Below are 19,155 nucleotides of genomic sequence, written 5' to 3' on the forward strand. Positions count from 1 at the left end.
ATATACTTAAAAAAAAAAAAAAAAAAAAGTCAAAATATTATTTAAAAAGATGTTGTCGAACATGCCTAAAACTCTCTGGGTTATCAACTCACCAAACTCACTTCAATTTACAGTTTTCTCTGCATTGCAAAATCACGATTCCATGGCGGGCTTTAAAAGTTGGAGGGAACTTGAAAAAAAAAGAGCGGCAAAACCTCAAAATCACTTTCTTCTTCCCTTTACTTTGCTTTCTCTCTCCTCTGCTCATAATTCTAATGGCGGCGTCTCGAGTGTTCGTCTTTTCTATCTATCAGAACACTCATTTCGACAGGTAAGTCGAATTCTCGAAGTTTAATTTTTGTTTTAGATTGAATTTATACAGATTTATTTTGTAAGATCTATAATCGGACTTTGAGCAATTGAAATTGTTTTATTTTACTTGAAGATTTGCAATTTCATACTTTTATTGCTGATTTTGGAGGTTTAACCAGAATCTGAAGAAAAAGTTGATTTGGTATATTTAAATATAGTAATTTTTAGAAATATTGTTGGAAAGACAACGAAGTTCACCATTTTTCAAGGTTCATCTAGGATCTAATACATTTAATTAATCTGGTTGATTAGATTTTATTTCATTTTATTTAATGTAGGTAATTGACTTCAATGTATTGGAAAGACGGCCATTATATTTGTTAATTTCATGTTATATTGATGTGTTAGATATGAATGTCTAAAATTGAGTTAGAAATCCGTTAGAAATCGCCATTGTTGAAGGTTCTACTTGAATCTGAAGCGATTAAATAATATTTTCGACTTTAGCTAAAACTTTCTAGGGTTTTTTTAAGCCCGCGGCGGCTTTTTAAGTCACCGAACCCTGTTGAGTAAATGGAGCAACTCCAAAAACAAGAACAACGTAATTTTTATTTTTTTTATTTTCATTTTTTTTGGAAGGTTGGTTGCAATTTGCAAGGGAAGTATATAAGCTGTTACACATACTATATAACATAAAATGTAGTATGTAAATGATACCATTCAATTCAATGCTAAACCTAAACTTTAAATCTGCCTTGGTAAGTGTCAAGCCTCTACTGGTTTTTAGTAAGACTAAGCTAAATGTCAGTTCAATTTGTGTATTACTACAAATTTTTAGAACCTTTGTTTGCGAAGATCCCCCGGTTCATGTGTAACTCAATCGATTGTATAAGTGAAACTCAAAATATGTTATAATGCTTTGTTTTGGTGATAAGAACTCACTGAGGCGTCCGTTCATCTTCTTGCAGATTCAGGGCTTGTTTTTTGGCTGAATTTGCTGTGAATTTTGAACCAATTTAGAAGCCAGTCAAAAGGTAGGATGCCTTTTCTTTTTTAATATGCTTTCTCAATAATACGTTTAATGGACAACTATCCATAGCACCATTGATTGTTGAACCTTGCAAGTCTCATGTGAATTGATGCACAAGCATTGGCTTTTACACCTAGCATACCTAGAACCAGGCTAATCTAGGTTTATAATAAGAGGCTTTGATGTTTTTAACCTGTAAGAAGTGAAATATTTTTGGGTAAATGTTTCTTTTGTTGGATGGGTTGAAATTTTTAACTGCATTAGATTAGATGGTATTAATTCTAAGTCTTCCTCTTGCAGCTTGTCAAATATCGTCCTTTCAGAAGCTAGGGGAACCACTTCAACCTATTATGTGAACTTTGGGATTTGCTGGTAAGATACTTTCCCACTCTGTTTTAAGTTTTTAACAATTTTGTGTTTCACATAATGTTAAGCAATATAAACCATATCCCTTAAGAAATGATTTATTTTTTCAATAGCTTCGGTGCTTTCATCAAAGATGTACAATTTGATATAGTATGTCAGCTTAATTCTACCCAGTTTATTTTTTGACACTTTTAATTTTGTCATCAACACTGCATAACATTGGCGGATGCTGAAATTTCACTTAGAACATTTTTTTTTTTAATCTCAATTTGTCTGTCATGAAGTACTGTACTCACTTATGTTGATCGCAATTCTATGCTTTATTCCCCTACTGCAGAAACTTGCTCAATTGGAGCATCAATTTAAATTGCTTACCATCTTTATAAATGATGTACATGGGCAATATCCTGATACATTTCCTAATTCCAGACGACGCTGTTATCTCTTTTAACCTCGCTGATATTTTTGTGACTCCAACAGCCAGTTCATGGTCATTTACTCATTATGCGTCTTACCTTTTGCCCCCTTAGTCTTGTTGGCTGGAAAATGCAATCTGGCTATGAGTGGACGAGGTGCTCTTCTTTTTCGGTCAAATCCCCTTACACAAACAAATCCTGCATTGCCATTAAAACTAAGCATGAACATTTAAATTTGATATAGAGGTAGAGTGGTGTACATAGAATTTTACTCAACATAATTCATTATTATGCTTTTTGTTTTTTCTTTTTCTGTTTGTGTCAATATATAAAATTTAAACAAAAAGATACAGGTATATGGTAGAGTAGATTGTAGTATAATTTATATGCGTTGTTTGGTAAATACATTAGTAGATTGGATTTTAAGTTTATCTTTGATAAAAGGCAAATTGGAGCATTTTGATGAGTAGATTTTCCTTGGGAACCATTACCTTTTAGCATATCAATCATTTACCTCATGCTACTATATAAGGCAAAATGCACTCTTACTCTTCTGTTTAGTTCTTGATTTCAAATGACTTAACTTACTTTTATTATTGTTGATATACCAAATGCTTTTGAAATTCGGAAAATGCTATTTGCTATTACTTTTTACTAGAGGTGATCAACTATGACCTAGCTTGAAAAAATGTGGGTTTGGGCAAGCCTAAAACTACATTTTCAGTTAAAAACCTGAACCTGGCTTAACCCAGATTGGCCCGACAAGCCCGCTACTTTTTTGTGGTATTGGGCATGAGCTTTAATGCCAAGGCCCGGCCCGGTTCAAATTTTGATCACCTCTACTTTTTACTATTTTGTTATCTATTACTATTTGCCAAACAAGGTTATATGAAAATATACTGAATCAACATAGCTTTGAGTTTGAGCTATCTCTTGATCAGGTGTCAAAAGGATTTAAGAACTTTGAAATTTAAGTTTGAAGAAACTGAGGTTCACAGGACCAACATATTCTCTTTTGATTTTTTGAACGCCAATATGTAAATTAAATATGTGCAAGAATCCAAGTTTTGCAATCTATGCCAACAATTTTAAGCAGTTTAAGAGATTGTTCATGATGGAAAATCAGCAAGGATATTAATAACACATGGAAGGAAATAAAGAGTAGCATTAAGGAATTTTGGGTATATGCATTACTGGTATCTGTTCATCTATTTGGGCTCAAGATTAAATTGGAAATAATTGTTTAAAAGCATGTTGCTGTATGGTTAACTTTGGTAAGTTGGTAACTAATCTTTAGCACCTTAGGGGGTCTGGGAACTGGTATAGAGAGAAAGAAGCAAACAGTCTTAGCAATAGTTTTTTGGTTTCCTCTTTATCAATATTATTGTGTCAGAAGTATAATTCTCTTCCTTGATTCGTACTTCATGCTTCTACTATCTGTGTGGTGATATGGAAATATTTGCAAGAGTGGAGGGAAATTTATGTGATTAAATTGCTTAAGGATTTAGTGCCATAGTAGCATACCTCTCCAGAAGCAACGTTGAATGTCTACAGTGGTCAAACCTGGACGTAAATTTTAGAAATTAGAACAAAGAATATCCTCACATGTGTGGAGTCAAAGCAGTTTTTCTTTCAGTACCTCTAAAGATGGTTGGAATTGATGTTCCAAAATAAACCGTACGTCTTGGAAGGTTCCATAACAAAGTCCTGGGGACTGCTATTGGATTAATACTGGAGTCATGGTCAGCAAATACCTGCATACGATTCGAATAAGCTAAGAGTGGGAGAATGAGTGGCACAAAATTTCTAGTTCTTATGTACCCAATTGACTGAACCTACCTCATTCACTTGGAAATATGTTCCATTAAGTGGGAAACTGCCTCCCATTGCAGTTCTGCATGGTATCTGAATATAAAAATTGAGGCAAGCATGACATAGGATGTCAAATGAAGGTAAACACAATATATGCAGTTTGTGTTTTAATCTCTTACCAGAAGTGTTCCCCGTACAGTCTGGGAGTTTGATTCCCGCTGACTGTTGCAATAAGAACATGTCTCCCCATTGCACAATATGCTGGGATCTTCAGAGTGACATTTTCTTTCAGGAGGTTCAATAGAGCTTGCAGTTTCACCTGTTTTGGCCATCAATTAGCATCTCTGACATAAGTTATTGAGATGAAAACTGGAATGGGACTAGCCCCCTGACTGTCCTCAGTAGAATCATTGTGATGATATATGTAAACTAATTGTACCTACCTGGGGTCCATATTGCAAGTAGGTATGAACATGGGTCGTCAGGCTCTCTTTTCCCCAACTACAATTGTGCAGCGACAGTGAGAAAGTAACCAAGGCAAAAAGTGTACACAGATAATGCAATTTAAAAATAACTTACCCCTTTCAAGAGAGGATGTGTGTCGGGGAGTTCATAGCTGCAAATGTAATACAGAAAAGAGTTAGTAAAATATAAGATTGTTTTAGTAAATTGCATAGAAAACATTCATATATTTCTTGAGAAGGGACTTGAATTTATAAGTTTTTTTTTTAGTAAATTGCATACTGCTAGTTGAAAGCGTGTGTATACATTAAAGTTTTAGCTAGAAGCCTGCATGAGAAATAGCTGTAAGTGGTTTCTGTTTATTTCATTAACATTTTTACCCGATAAAACAGGCAAAAGATAAGAAAAGGGGGGTAGGGAGGTACTCATACCACATCCAACTTGCCTTAATTATTGACCTAGACTAGGAAATCTTGAATTTATGTCACAGTAACATTCCAAGTATACATGATTTGGATGGAGTTGTAAACTTACACATGATGCTCTGTTCTCAGTCGGCTTATATTCTTGAGCTTTGGTGTTGGAATGGAAGCAGCTTCAGGTGTTAAAGCCACCAAGGCACTTGAATTTCTATCCCTGCAATTCTCTAGAGTCCGAGACAATTGTTTCACATTCACCTTAATTATTGGGATTTCATTTGGATCGTCGTAAAATGTGTCTTCAATATCACATAATGTTTGTTCCTGCTCTGGTTCTGGTTCTGGTTCTGGTGATGCAGGAACTTCCACTATTGGTTCGCAGTTCCTAATTTCAGATTGCCTCTCCAGTCGAGTCTGTGGGTAGGGTAGTGCCAGCAGGGAAGATGAAACTGCACTTATTGGAGCACCATTAACGCAGTTGCTTTGTGAATAAGAGGGGGGCAAAAGCAAAGGATTGGTGCTAGCTTGAGAATTTGGATATGCTGAACTGCCCCCACTTGAAGGCATAAAGCTTCTTTCTTCTGGCCCTGGAAGGGCAAATCTAGCACTGCAGCAAACAACAAATATTTACCGAAATATAAATGTTTAGTAACACATAAGGCACATAGCAGATTTATGTATAATATGGGAAACTTGTTTGGCAATACTAGTCTATGCTTACAAATAGGTCTTCTCTATAACCTATCTAGTATTCATTTGTTTCACTCTGGTACCTTAGAAATTTTGAATATATACCATAAGCATGATCACTTTTTAATAGTCAAAAATAAAATTAAGGCGTAATACAAAAATTGATACAAGAATTGATTCTGTAATTGTATATTTTCACCCTTGCCACTTTTGGAATTTTTTTTGAGGGAAAACCTCTTCCAAGGACAATAATATGATTCACTAAGATAAAAATAATTTTAGGTGAAATGTAAGGATTTGAGTCTGTTATTGTAAATCTTTAACCCATGCCTCTTCCTAGGATAACAATTGTATTTTTATCATTATATATTTTTTTAGACCATTTAAAATGAGCTCAAAATTCATTGTATGGTGTTGCTAGGTTTTGCAGATAAAATTCTCCAAGATTTTAAGGAGGCTTTTTCAAGGGAGCTAACAGCTGTTACAACTGCTTGATGTTTTGTTCAAAACCTTGTAAGGTAAGTTTTTTAACTGGGATGCTTACTTTGCAAATGCACTGGCAAAATGTCTGCAATCTCCTCTCAAGGGACATGCATTGCAATTAGGCTGCTGTTTGGTGCAAAATACCTGCATTTTTTATAAATTAATCCTGTCATGATCTATAATGAAAACAAAGGCTACAAAGCTTTTTTAATATCAATGTACCTTTCCAAAAGTGATCAAGTGATAGTGCAACTCATATCTGCATCAAATAGAATGATAAATTCAATAACATTTTCCAATTGTTAATGTTTGTACTCATTCAAGAATACAATAATCAATTAAAGAGAAAAAATTCATCAAGGGAATATTGTTTTTACAAAGTCTTCTGGTCAAGCTTGCAAAGCCGTGGCCATAAGTACTTTTGTATGGATGCCAAGATAGGGTACCTGAGACAGCAAATGGTGTTAACATCGTTTGAAAATTGTCATTTGTGCAGCAATAAACATAAACTGTGTAGAGCTTACATTTCTAAAAGATGCAATTGAAGCGACTCTGGTAGGGGTTGAAGCGGAACCCATCCTAGCCGCACAGCTATACGTCCAACATTGGTGTCAACCTGAATATAGCAACAGTCAATATGAAATCTCAATTTTAATTTTTTTTTGAATGGAACTGGTAAGTAGACTTACTGGGAAAGCAAGATGGTGCAGTGTCAAGAGTCGCACACATTCTACACTCTTCAATCCCAACCCTTTAATGCTCAATAGGTATTCTCTGGATCATTAACAAGAAATTGGGCATTATAGTGGTTAATGGTAGTTCATGTCATGGCTGGTGTTAAGAAGAAATTTTATTATTATATAATTTATTTTCTCATACTTTGTTTTGTCTGGGGGAATATCTCTCAGCCATTCCATGTCGATACTGCCATGATCCTTGACCAGCCTGTCCAACAGACCCTGTACAATTATTTGACATGAGTAATGATGCAAACAATTTATGTGATTGAACTCAGATAAACTTGTACAAGTGGAATATCTGAGCTATAAATCTCACCTTTATCCGATCTGCAAGCTTGTTGCTCATGCCCCTATCCTTAATGGTTTCAGCAATTTCATTCACATCAGCGTGTCTTACTGCTTCCCAGTCTACTGAGTCCCTTGTATTTTCTGTTCTTTCTTTTTTTATACCATTTGGCTCTACTTGTTTTCGCAAACTATCCCAGTCAAATGTATTAGCCTTTACCTCTGCCTTTCCTTTCCCAGATTCGCCAGCGCTTGCATTTGTCATCGCTGAAATTCCACCTGATGCATATGTCTGTTCAGATATTTTCTCAATTATTTTCAGATCATTGCTTGTCCTTTTTAATTCTGCAGTACTTTCGGTAACATCAGTAGTTACTTCGTTTTTCAATTTTGCACTTTTCCAGTTTGAACTTGTTTGAACATTGGCAGATGAAACATCATGTGATGGTTCCTTCATTGACTGATTTTGTGAATGCATGATATGCATCACCATGTTATCACCCTCAAGAACATGCAATGAGTGTGTATTATCAGGAAAAGATCTTGGAATGCTATCTGAACTTTTCTCCTGTGCAAAATGATGCACCGCTGATTCTGTAGTCAGATTGCTTTGTTCTGTTGGTTTGCTGTTCTCATCTTTTCTTGATATATGGGGAGATCTGCTATCTACGTCTGGTAATTGAAAATTCAGATTCAACTGGTCATTGTTTGCGCAGAATCCTTGTGATTCTAGAGAACTGATTGTTACATGATTGATGCACTCTAGCGGATCTTGTTGGGTTTGGCTGTAAGATTCATTAAGGAAGGGACTTTCTGCCATCTTTAGCCGACTCACAGACAAGGTGGGACAATCAAAATAATTGGATTGGGAGCTAGTTACTAAAGGCTGTGTATTTGAATTATTCTCTGAAAAAATGCTCATTGTTCCAGCAGTCTGCAGATTTGGAGAGTTGATGGAGTTCTGGGATGACACTACTGAGTGTTGTGAAACTTGTGATGAAGTTGCATCATCATTTGCTCTGTCATCTCCTAAGACACTTGCTGTCTCTGTCTCTGTAATCTGGCTATTTGCATAATCAACTGTTGAATTATTGGGGGTTTTTTGGCTGTTTTCACTGGAGTAATCCTTAGGGCTAACTGAACCAGGAGCTCTTCCAGTCACTTCTTTGCTATTGACAACTTCCTTCTCTTCACTATCTGTCTTCTCGTTCCAAGTAATGCTTTTCTCTGGTTCAATTATGCAAATATTTGGTTCAACAGCCAAAGCAGTTGTAGTTGTTGACTCCACTGAGAGGGTACTTTCACTCCCTTCTGACTTGAGTGGAAAATGAGCAGCCATTTTCATGAAGGCAGAACTGCAATCAAACAAGATTTAAGATACTTCTCTTTCAGGGAATGATTAGACAAGGATAAAGAATTCAGGGGATAACAGTTAAATTAAATGAATAGGAGATGATGTGTGGAATTGGTGTTTGACAGGAAGGAGGAAGGGGTAGGGGTGAAATTTTACCCTTCAAAGATGGGTAATCCCCCCCCCCCCCCCTCCCCCCCGGTTGTAATAATTACCCCAATAAAGATAATAACTTTTGAACACCTGCTCATGAGTCAACTTTGATTTCCACCCTTTTACCTTCTCTGTAATTTCTCTTGAAAACCTTTTACAGTGTGTTTGGATTGAAGGAGATGGAAGGAAAGAAGGGAAGGGAATTGAAGGGGTTCATTTGGATAACAAATGTGAAAGGAAGGGAATTGGAGGGGAGAGAAATGGAGGATTAAATTGTGAGAAATTGATCCCTCCAACAATGGAGAGATTTGGAAGGAAAACTCCTCAATTCTTCCATCCCCTCTCTTTCCTTTCCCTTCCCTCCCCTACCTCCCCTTCTTTTCCTTACCCTTCCTTTATCCAAACACTATGTTAATTATGTACTCAACTCAAGCATGTCTTTAATGGAATATATTGATCTCTCTATTTCAGCATGTTCTTACCTCGAAAGATGGTCTGCTACATTCTGAGTAAGAAAGACTCCAATAACAGAGTCCAGAACAGAGCCTTTCCAAGGAGTGAAGCGTCTATCTCCTGTATGAAGCAAACGTTTTTTGTTAGTGACCAACTTTATTACTATGGCTGAAGGTAAATTCGTAAACTACAATTGCAACTTTTATGAAAGTTTCTAAGGCTTCAAACCTGTGTTATGCATCAATCAGTATTTCAGTATTGATTTCCATTGAATGGCATGTCTAAATTGAAAATTGATTAATGGATATGCTTAATCTCTTTTCACAATGAATGAAATGTACTCGCAATACATAATAATTAGCATATGAATGTTTTCAGATCTTTTTGCCAAATAATATATATCTTACAAACTTCCGAGACTTGTAATATGATTTTTAGTAATCAAGTTGAGCAATTTAACTCTACAATTATCATCTTTATCATGTACACTCTTTATTTTGCAAAGTTGCATTGTCTAGTAATAATGAATGAAATGTACTCGTAGCTGATGTAGTTGCTATACATAATTTTTACTTTTTAGCATATTAATGTGTTCAGATCTTTTTGCCAAATAAATTATATCTTACATTAACTTCCAAGACTTGTTTTTATGATTTTTAGTAATCAAATTAAGCATTTTAACTCTACAGTTATTATCTTTTATCATGTATACTTTTTATTTTGCAAAATTACATTGTCTAGTAATAATGTTAGCATCAAGGTTTTAATTGTATTAGACATTACCCGTCTAGATTAATCTCAAAAATCAATAATCTGTATACCTTTCAAGGCTTATAGTATAAATTTAGGATTTACAACCTTGGAATGCCAGCCCCTTAGGAATGTACTAGAGATTCTCTCTTTGTGATTCTTATTTTCCTTCTCTTTAGAACCATAGGACTATTATATACTGAAAAATGAAAAATAGATGAAAGGGATTTTGAGTATGATACCTTGAACGAGGCGCATGCGTGCTATAAATGAGTCCACACGCCCATGGAAGACACTTCGTTCATTTGCCCACCATCTTGCTTTATCCTCATCAGTTCCATCAACACCTTTATTGTCACTGTTCTCGAGAAGAAGTTTCCACACTTCAGTGGTCTCATCATCAAGGTCAACCTTAGGCCGTTGGTGTCTCTTTCTAACAGGATCAAATGGCCCGTCAAATGGCACTATAGTCCCTTCTTTCCCGTAAACAACTAGCGCGTTTCTTGCATTTTTTACCTTCTTCTTTGCCCGGTATGGGACCAGTGCATTCTGTTCTTGAAGTGAAAAGCTGTAGCCTTCTCTGTTGATATCCAGCAGCTTCATTCCTTCAGTCAAATCTTCAATGGACCTGGAGCTAGTTCTTACCCATGGTAGTGCTGGAACAGAACCTGCAGCAAGTGGCAAAATGAGTTATATTCCTCTTTGGAGGATGTAAATGGCTGATTAGCTAATATTTACCTGTTGCTTTTCTGGCAGACTGATTAGCATTATACAAGATTAGGTCCCTCTTGTTTGAAGAATTCTGTTTCCTAGATACCCTCTTTGATATTGGCTTTGGTGTGCTGTCAACTTCTAGGGCCTCTGTGGAAGCATGTTCTGAAGTATTAATTGTCTTTTTGCGAGGACCTTTGGGTCCTGGTTTCCCCCTCAGTGGGGCCAAATCACTAACACAAGTAGTGCCTTTTGATCTCTTTTTCTTCTTCAACTTTGCCATGTCAGCCCAACTATCCAAGGGCTGCACCCTGTTCTCAACGCTTCCCATAAGTAACTCGGCATGATTATAAGACACTGCATTATCACTATAAGAAGCAGGGTTGCAGTAGTACTTTGATGTGGTGGGATCAACACTTGAATGATTTTGAGTGTCGGCTACCAGGTTGATATCTTCGGATGCAGCAGTAGTAGATGGCATACTTGGTATGTGTGGCCTTTGTACCTTCTCAGTTCTCTTCTTCTTGAAAATTTCGGGAAAGAGAAATGTATGAAGCTCTCCAGTAGTAGCATTTCCAAAATTTGAGTGGTTTGGCTGCCAGAAGGTACAGTGATTGGCAGTATCCACACTTCCTGCGGCAATCTCTGCCATGCAAGAATTTCTCCTCTTTGATCCTTTTGTAATTTTCTGTTCGTTAGAACTTGCACAAGGGCTTGAATTGGGACTTTGTGCCAAATGAGCTTCATTTCTGGAAGAAACCTCAGTGTTGTTTCCTAACAAACTGTGATGACCCTCATCTATTCCCTTGGAGAGGTTAATCAGGTCAGGCTGTGTATTATTTTGGTAGTCTTTTGTGGGAAGTGAGAGGTATTTTTTGAGTTCCTGATGTTGGGTATAGTTAAGCTCATAAGCAGTGCACACCCTGGATGTTTCCACCATCAATTCTTGTCCCTCTCTAAGAGTAGTGTCACACATGTTTGGCTGTGGCACAACATGCAAATATCCATTTGGCATATGAGGGAAGTTACTTTCTGCTGCTTGTCCATTCAAGTCAAAGTTCAAGGATTTTCTGCAGGACTTGGCGACAAGTCCTGATGGTTTTGAGTCTCTTGCTTCAGTTTCTCCTGTTGGTGTTGACACTCCTGCTTCAGTTGCTCCTGCTGGTGTTTGCTCTCCTTCTGTAGCAGTTTCCAAAGGTGTGTTCACCTTGTTCTTCCGCACATACTTTCTTTTAACTTGTGTATTCTCCTTGGGATCAGTGGGCTTGGGGGTTTTAGGTTTTGGAGTATGTCTAGGCTTCTTTTCACTCAAGACCTTTGGTGTGTACTTTCTCCGTCGTGTTTTCTTCTGTGGTGTCTTGTTTAGGTCAATAACTTGGTCGCCTCCCTTGTCAGGGTTGTGATTCTCTACTGTCATGGGGACCTTACCAGGTGATGATTCTTGTGTATTGGGAATGGTGACTCCTTCATGAACATTCTGAATGTTGATCATCGCAGCAGCAGCAGCAACTTGTTTAACTTGTTCTGGCAACCCGTTCTGCTCAGTTGACCTTTGATAAGTGCCAAAAGGTGAGTTCCCTGGAGCCACATTACTATCAATTCTCCACCGAGAGTCTGGAGTTGCAGGAGCAAAATTGGAATAATTTCCATTTGCGTGCTTTGTGGCTCGAGAAGAGTTGGCATCATAAACACTCTGGTACTGATGAGGAGAAGCACCTACAACACCGTTGCTTATTATTGTCAGTAATTCAGTATCAGCTTAGGGAAATGTCAGAACAGTAATATCCAATGAAAGGTATTTAAAATAAGATATAAGTAGAATTTCATTTTGCAAGCATAGAATCCATTCATCATCTTTCCTTATTCTTTTCTCGTTTTTTTTTTAGGAAAAATTACATTAATAATCTCAACTTTGCTTTATTTTCTTTAGATAACCCTACTTTGGGGGCATTTACTTTCTTCATTCCTAAACCGGTCAACAAAAGTCAATGACATGTTATAACAGGTTATGTGACACATGTCTAATTGTGATTGGTCCAATAAAATAAAATAAAAAAAACTGAACCTCCGCCCAACCACCTACTTGTTCCCCACCGAAACCCCAAAGCCCACTCACCCTAATCTCTTTCCCCCACCGGAAAACCCAACCCAATCATCCTGCTAGACAGCCCCTTCTGTCCCGTCTTCCCTCCCCCTTCCTCTTGAACCGCCACGCTATCCCCATATCTTCAAACACCTAAGAAACCCTCCCCCACCCCTCCAAACACTTACGAAACCCCTCCCCCCAACCAGAAACCTAGGCCAGGTGTTTTGAGGGTGGGAGAATTGTTTCGTGGGCTTTTGGAGGGGTGGGGGAGGTGTTTTGTGGGTGTTTCGAGGGGAGGGAAGGGGGTTATGAGGGAATGCGGTTGGTGGTTCAAGGGGAGGGTCGACGGGATGGGTTGGCTGGCGGGAGGAGGGCGTGTTTTCCGGTGCGGGATGGGTGGGGTCCCGGTGGGTGGTGGGGCTGGGTCAGGGAAGGAGGAGGTGCTTGGTTTTCTGATAATTTCTTTAATTTTTTTTGGGCTAATTAGCTCTTGACATGTGTCATTTAATTATAAAAAATAATCTTTTCAACAAGTAAAAATAAACACCCCAGAGTTGGGATTATTCAAAATTGGGATTTTTTAAAGAATTTTGTGTAAAGTTGGGGTTATTAAAACTAATTTTTCCTTTATTTTTCTATTTACTATTTTTAATTCGTCATATCATCAATTTAGATATCATCAATTTAGATGGCTAAATAGTAAATGCCGCAGAAAAATCGTCTACACAGTGAATAAGTTACCCATACCACACGACAAAAAATAGATAGGAACTACGAGTAATATTTTTCAAACTAAGAACTAGTGCAATCCTACTTAACAATATTTTTTTCATGTCTATTTTATGTGGATATTTTTTTTTTAAATTTCAATTGCAGCTATTTATATTTATCACAAAACACTAAAATCATCCCTGTTTTTTTTTTTTTTTTTTTTTTACCCAGATTTACACCACTTTTTAGAGGTCTGCATGTGTGCTAAGAATGTTGTGAAATACAAAGCAAAATGGTAAGAACAACCGCATTTCACATAACAATTTGACAAGCAAATACTCAAAGCTTTTGAAAAACACAAGAAAACTTACAACTTTGCATTTCTCCTCCAAAAATCGGGTTGTAAATTGGGTTGCCATACACATCAGTATTTCCTCCAGGATACTGATTGTAATCCCATACTTGATAAGCTGCTTCATTTCCCATTCCTAGTCCCAGACCAGAAATATCATTACTGCCTAAAAGGCTTGTATATGACATGTTCTCAAACTGCTCCATTGCTGCGGCGGAGGCAGCGGCGAATGTGCCATCTCCGACCCCATTTTGTGTCCACGGCATTGATGATTCCCAAGAACTCAAGTAAGGGTAATTACTGATATAACTACCCTGAGCTGCGGCCGCTGTCGGGTTTGTCCAAGAATAAGCCACATTAGTTCTCCTACCTTGGCTATTCCATGTAGGCAGATAATCCTCTAATCCCCTTCTCTGCATTAATCTACCACCATCATCATACCAAAGGTGTTGGTTTTGTTGGTGATGGTTGGTATTGCTACTGCTACTAGGAATACTGCTAATACCATTATTAATTGCTGGAGGAGTTGTTGAATAAGATAAAAGATTTTGAGCATGATTATTTCGTTGAGAAAATGTTGACAAATAATTCCCAACATCACCATTTTCATTGATCGGTCCAAGATGAGGATTCAAAGGGGTGAACGGAATCCATGATCTATTGATACCAAAATCATTTACAATTGGAATTGATTTTCCTTTGTAATTTTCCATCTCAACTCTTTGGAAAATCACTCTCCAACAAAAAACATTTATTATTTTTTATTTTTGTAAAAATAAATAATTAGAATTGTTTTTTTTTTTTAGAACAAAAATTAAAATTGACCAAAATTATTTCTTCCTCAAAACTATGTTCTCCAGCAAAATCTCCTTCAGGTTGAACCCAATTTTCCTTTATTTATAACCTGCAAAATTCAGGAAATTTTATTTAGACAAGAAAAAAAAAATTAAATCAACAACTTTGGGGGAAAAAAAACTCTGAAATTGTTTACAGAAATGGTAAAAAAAAAAAAAAAAAAAAAAAAAAAAAAAAAAAAAAAGCTGGTAAAGTCCCAGAAATCTTTTTAATTAATTCAATTACAACTGAAACATTTTAATTAGCCCAACAGAATCATAAATTTTTGAGGGGTGATTACAAAAATGAAACAACTTACCTTAGAAGCTGCTTCAATGGAGGATAGAAATATCAGAAGTCTCAATGGAAACTAAGAGAGAGAAAATTAGAGAGAGAGAGAGAGAGAGAGAGAGAGAGAGAGAGAGAGAATGAGAGTGAGAGTGAGAGTGCGAGAGAGGGAGGAGTACAAATAAGCCTGCCTTCATCCGTTTCTTATTACTCCCTCCATTTTTTTTCTTTAAGTGTTATGGTTTGACTTTTAACGAATATTTGTAAGTTATACATGAGAAAAAGACTATATAGTTATACGGATATTTGTTAGAATTATTTTAATACATAGTTTTAAATATCAATTTTTATAATACATAATTAATATTGATGATTAAAAATATTATTGATCAAAGTACATATTAGCATATGTACCCGTAGAATGGATTGCAATACTTATTTTATTTAATCAGTTCTCATTTATATAGAGTTTTTTTTCGTACTTATACCAATTTTTGGGTGTAGTAGATTTGGACCGTAACGTATACTCCCTTCGTTTTATTTAAGTACATCATTTTTCTTAATTGATTGTTTTTTTAAGTGCATCATTTTTTTATATTTTAATTATTATTTTATACTTGAATATGAGGTGTATATATTACTAAAAGTGATTTCTTTTTCTTTTATATATTTTTTATTTGAAGTATCTTCTTTGTAGGGCATTTCTATAAATTAAAGATTTATTTCAACTTTTTATTAAATGTTTTTAAAATAATAGTTGATTATTACATTTAATAGGTTATGTAATAATATGGCGTTAATAAAGTCATTTAAGATAATTTCTCTTAAAAATAGATACTCAGAATAAGTACAACAAAAGATTGCTGACACATCAATTTTTATAATCTTTAATTGTTAAATGATTTTACACAGATATTAAGGAAAATGAGATAGTATAACGTAATGATTAGTTGTCACATATATCAAGTATTGCGATATAAATTCAATATTAGAAATATGAATATTCAAGTTGGGAGTAGGTGAATATTTTTATAAATAGGAATAGTTTTGCTTTAGGAGTAGGTAAATATATTTTGGTATGAGAATAGTTGCATTGGAAATATTTGTATGAGGAAAAATATGTTAAAAAATATATTAATTTATCAAATAATTAAAATATAACCAGCGAAGAAAAACTGTCCAAAATGGCAATTGTAACTATTTTTAGGAGTATGTGATCTTGCTAAGTGCTAACACAAGATCTTTTATAATGTTACAAGGCTAAGGGGGGAGGGGGTGGGAGTGGGAGTGGGAGTGGGAGATGGAGGGACATGTGATGGACCATTTGTATGTATAAGAAGTTACATAATATTTTTAATAAGACAGAACTAAATAACAACAAAAATAGGGTCATGAGAGGGATCAACAATGTTCATGCTTACTGTCAAATACAGAAGATCTGAATATCCGGTAAAGCCTGAAAACATGTAAAAAAAGATCTTAAAAAAGGGGTCAAAAGATAGATTGATCTCATGGTTGATGCTTGAAGCCCTCAATGTGAAAGAAATTATTAGCACCAAAAAATATGCACACCTATTAAACAGTCACGAGGAACATCATCTATGTTTATACTTTAAAAAAATGACATAAAATACAAATATGCTTATATTATAACTTAAAAGGGTAAAATTAAATGAGAACAACATAAATTTAATTGAAATTGTTACAATTCTTGTGATATATAAAATGAGAAACAAATTAATTCTTCTTTTTCTCTAATTTAGTTTACACGATACATTTATCATGTTTACCAATGCATAAATTCAACAATAAATATCTTTATTAGCAATAAAAAAAATAAAAAAATAAAAAAATTGATATTTTGAAATAGGTGAACCCTTTTTCATTGATCCTTTATAAGAGAATATGGGGCATCAATAAAGTTTATCCTTAACGTCAAATACTAAAGATCTGAATATCTGGTAAAGCCTGAAAAAGAGTAAAACAGATCTTAAATAAAGGGTCAAAAGATGCATTGATCTTATTGTTGTTGCTTATATAAATCAAAATCCTCGTGATACATTTAATGTGATAAATTAATAGCATCTGAAAATGCGCGCACCTTTTAAACCGTCACGAGGAGGATCAAATTATCTTTATATTTAAAAAAATACTTAAAACGCAAACATGTGTAGATTAGAACTCAAAAGGGGTTCAAGGAGAATAATATAAATCTAATAGAAAACATTTATATGAAACACAACTCTTGTGATATATTAAACGAACAACAAATTTACACCCATTGTTCCAATAAATTAGCTGACACATTATAGTTATCACGTTTGCCAATGTATAAATTTTATTGTAAATATCACTAATTAGCAAAAGTTAAAATAATAAAAATTTGATATTTATAAATTGAACTCATTGAGAAAATTCCAACAAATCTAATAAAAGTGATATTTCTTATCAATGAATCACATAAGCTAGTCATCAATGTAGAGTTTATGAATAGTATCAAATGTTAAATGTGTAAACTAATTTAGGAAAATTTGTGAATTACTATCTCAAAAAGAGAGCCTTTGTGAATTACTACCCCTAAAAAAAGTTGTTAATTACTACCCCTAAAAAAAGTTGTTAATTACAACCCCTAAAACCGATTAATTCTAATAACTACTACCTTTTTCCCTAATCGGTCTACTTAAGATTTTAATGACATAATTATTTGATAAAATTGTAATTATTAGCTTTAAAACCTTAATTAATTATATAAACCCTAGCATCACCTCCAAACCACCTCCGACAAATTCCCTTTACTACATTCGGCAGCTCCCCCACCCCGAAATTCATCCCCCTCTTGGTCATCCACCACGAAACCTACCCTCTCCTGTTCTCCCACCACAAATCCACTGTAATTATCGCCCATCCCTTTGCCCCAACCCTTTAAACACATCTCTCCCTTTTCCCAAACCGCAATTACCACCTCTTCCCTTCCCCCAAGCCTCGGAAACAGTCCAGCCACGTGATAGGGCTGCAATTCATTGTGAGGTAACGAAAGGGGGATGAATTTCATGGTAGGGGAAGGGGTGGGGTGGGAATTGTGGTGGAAAGCGAGAGGGAGGTGGTAATCGTGACGGGGGAATGAGTGAGGATTAGATTGGATTTCTTGGTAGGAGAACGGAAGGGGTGGTTTTCGCGGTGGGGGATCGAAAGAGGAACGAGATTTACGGTGGGGGAGCTGTCGGAGGTGGTAAGGGGGCTGCCGGAGGTGGTGCAATGGTGTATGGTGGTGGTGTAAGGGTTTATCTAATTAATTATGTTTAAAAGCTATTAATTACTGTTTCAAAAAAAAACTATTAATTACAATTTAGACGGATAATGATGTCATTAAATAATTAAGTAGGCTGATTAGGGAAAAAGATAATAGTTACTAGAATTAATCAATTTTAGGGGTAGTAATTAACAACTTTTTTTAGGTACTCAGCTCGGCTCATTTACACCCCTATTTTTAAAGTAGTAATTTACAATTTTCCACTAATTTAAAACGGAGGAAAAAGTAACAAAAATAGTGTACATCCTTCATAGGGTCACAAGAAGGATAAAAGATCACTATACTAAATGCCAAATTGAGAAACAGATGATTACATAAACGCAACTGCACAACACTACTTGTTCAATTAGAGCTTAAAAGTGTAAATTAAAATATCTACAATTAATATAGTGGAAATTGTTTTATTAAAAAAGAAATGCATCTAATGAGATACAAATTAATCAGAGTGTATACAACAAAAATTGATCATTTGGTTAGATTTAAAAAAGATATAAAGAAAATACAATCAATCTATTCACTCTTATTGACTTGTTGTATGAAAATTAGAACTTGTTTGAATCTGTGATATACTTACCCTGTTTTTATTAACCACACCATTTTGGCACGCACTTTGAGGAACATATTAGACTAGGTAAACATACAAATTAATTGAAAAAAATTTATGTCATTATTGTTAAGTTGTTGCGATATAAATTTAATACCTTAATGTGTTGCAAGTATATAAAAACAAAGAAAACAATCACTGAAAAATATGTCCTTAGGTCACAAGGAAGATTAGATAACATAACAAGTTATGTATCCAATTAAATATCAAGGGGGAAAAATTAAATTAAATCGATCTAAGAAAATTGTTTTTTTTTTTTTTTTTTTTTTTTAAACTAGAATCTTTTGATACATTTAATTAGACGCAAAATAATAGCAACTAAAAATGTGCACACCATCTATAGGGGCCCGAGTTGGAACACCACTTCCATACTGAATATCAATCTTCAAGTGAAGAGAGCATAAATACACAAAAAGTCTAAACAAGATTTGAAACGGGTAAAGAGTAGAGCAAATCATATAATTGCAATCGTTTTATATGAAACAGAGTTCCCATGATGGATTTAATAATATCAATACAAGAGAAGGTTCAATTTTCAATAAATAGCTTCAGACATGA

General features: G+C 35.2%; 1 protein-coding gene and 1 long non-coding RNA gene across 3 annotated transcripts; one reads left to right on the forward strand and one right to left on the reverse strand.

Moving 5' to 3' along the window:
• Window positions 1-45: 45 nt before the first annotated feature.
• Window positions 46-9,363, forward strand: LOC145562338 (uncharacterized). 2 transcript variants are annotated; one of them, XR_014094338.1, is made up of 7 exons: window positions 46-310; window positions 1,260-1,325; window positions 1,622-1,693; window positions 5,908-6,004; window positions 6,466-6,736; window positions 7,424-8,631; window positions 8,970-9,363. It is a non-coding gene; the product is annotated as an uncharacterized LOC145562338 (long non-coding RNA). The 2 variants fall into 2 exon arrangements; XR_014094339.1 differs by lacking the exon at window positions 6,466-6,736 and having other exon boundaries at window positions 47-310.
• LOC145562337 (transcriptional activator DEMETER-like) lies at window positions 1,989-14,274 on the reverse strand. The gene is made up of 19 exons (XM_081622577.1): window positions 13,581-14,274; window positions 10,440-12,128; window positions 9,944-10,369; window positions 8,981-9,071; window positions 7,026-8,349; window positions 6,849-6,928; window positions 6,659-6,743; window positions 6,494-6,585; window positions 6,347-6,415; window positions 6,192-6,228; window positions 6,031-6,113; window positions 4,912-5,403; window positions 4,495-4,531; window positions 4,359-4,416; window positions 4,095-4,234; window positions 3,943-4,008; window positions 3,743-3,857; window positions 3,628-3,666; window positions 1,989-2,301 (listed from the first exon to the last, which is right to left on the reverse strand). The coding sequence occupies exons 1-19, from the start codon at window positions 14,272-14,274 to the stop codon at window positions 2,183-2,185; spliced, it is 5,736 nt and encodes a 1,911-aa protein (XP_081478703.1). The 3' UTR covers window positions 1,989-2,182.
• Between the last annotated feature and the right edge of the window lie 4,881 nt (window positions 14,275-19,155).

Source organism: Chenopodium album, chromosome 10 (assembly GCF_948465745.1).
Source record: "Chenopodium album chromosome 10, dcCheAlbu1.1, whole genome shotgun sequence".
NCBI lineage: Eukaryota > Viridiplantae > Streptophyta > Magnoliopsida > Caryophyllales > Amaranthaceae > Chenopodium > Chenopodium album.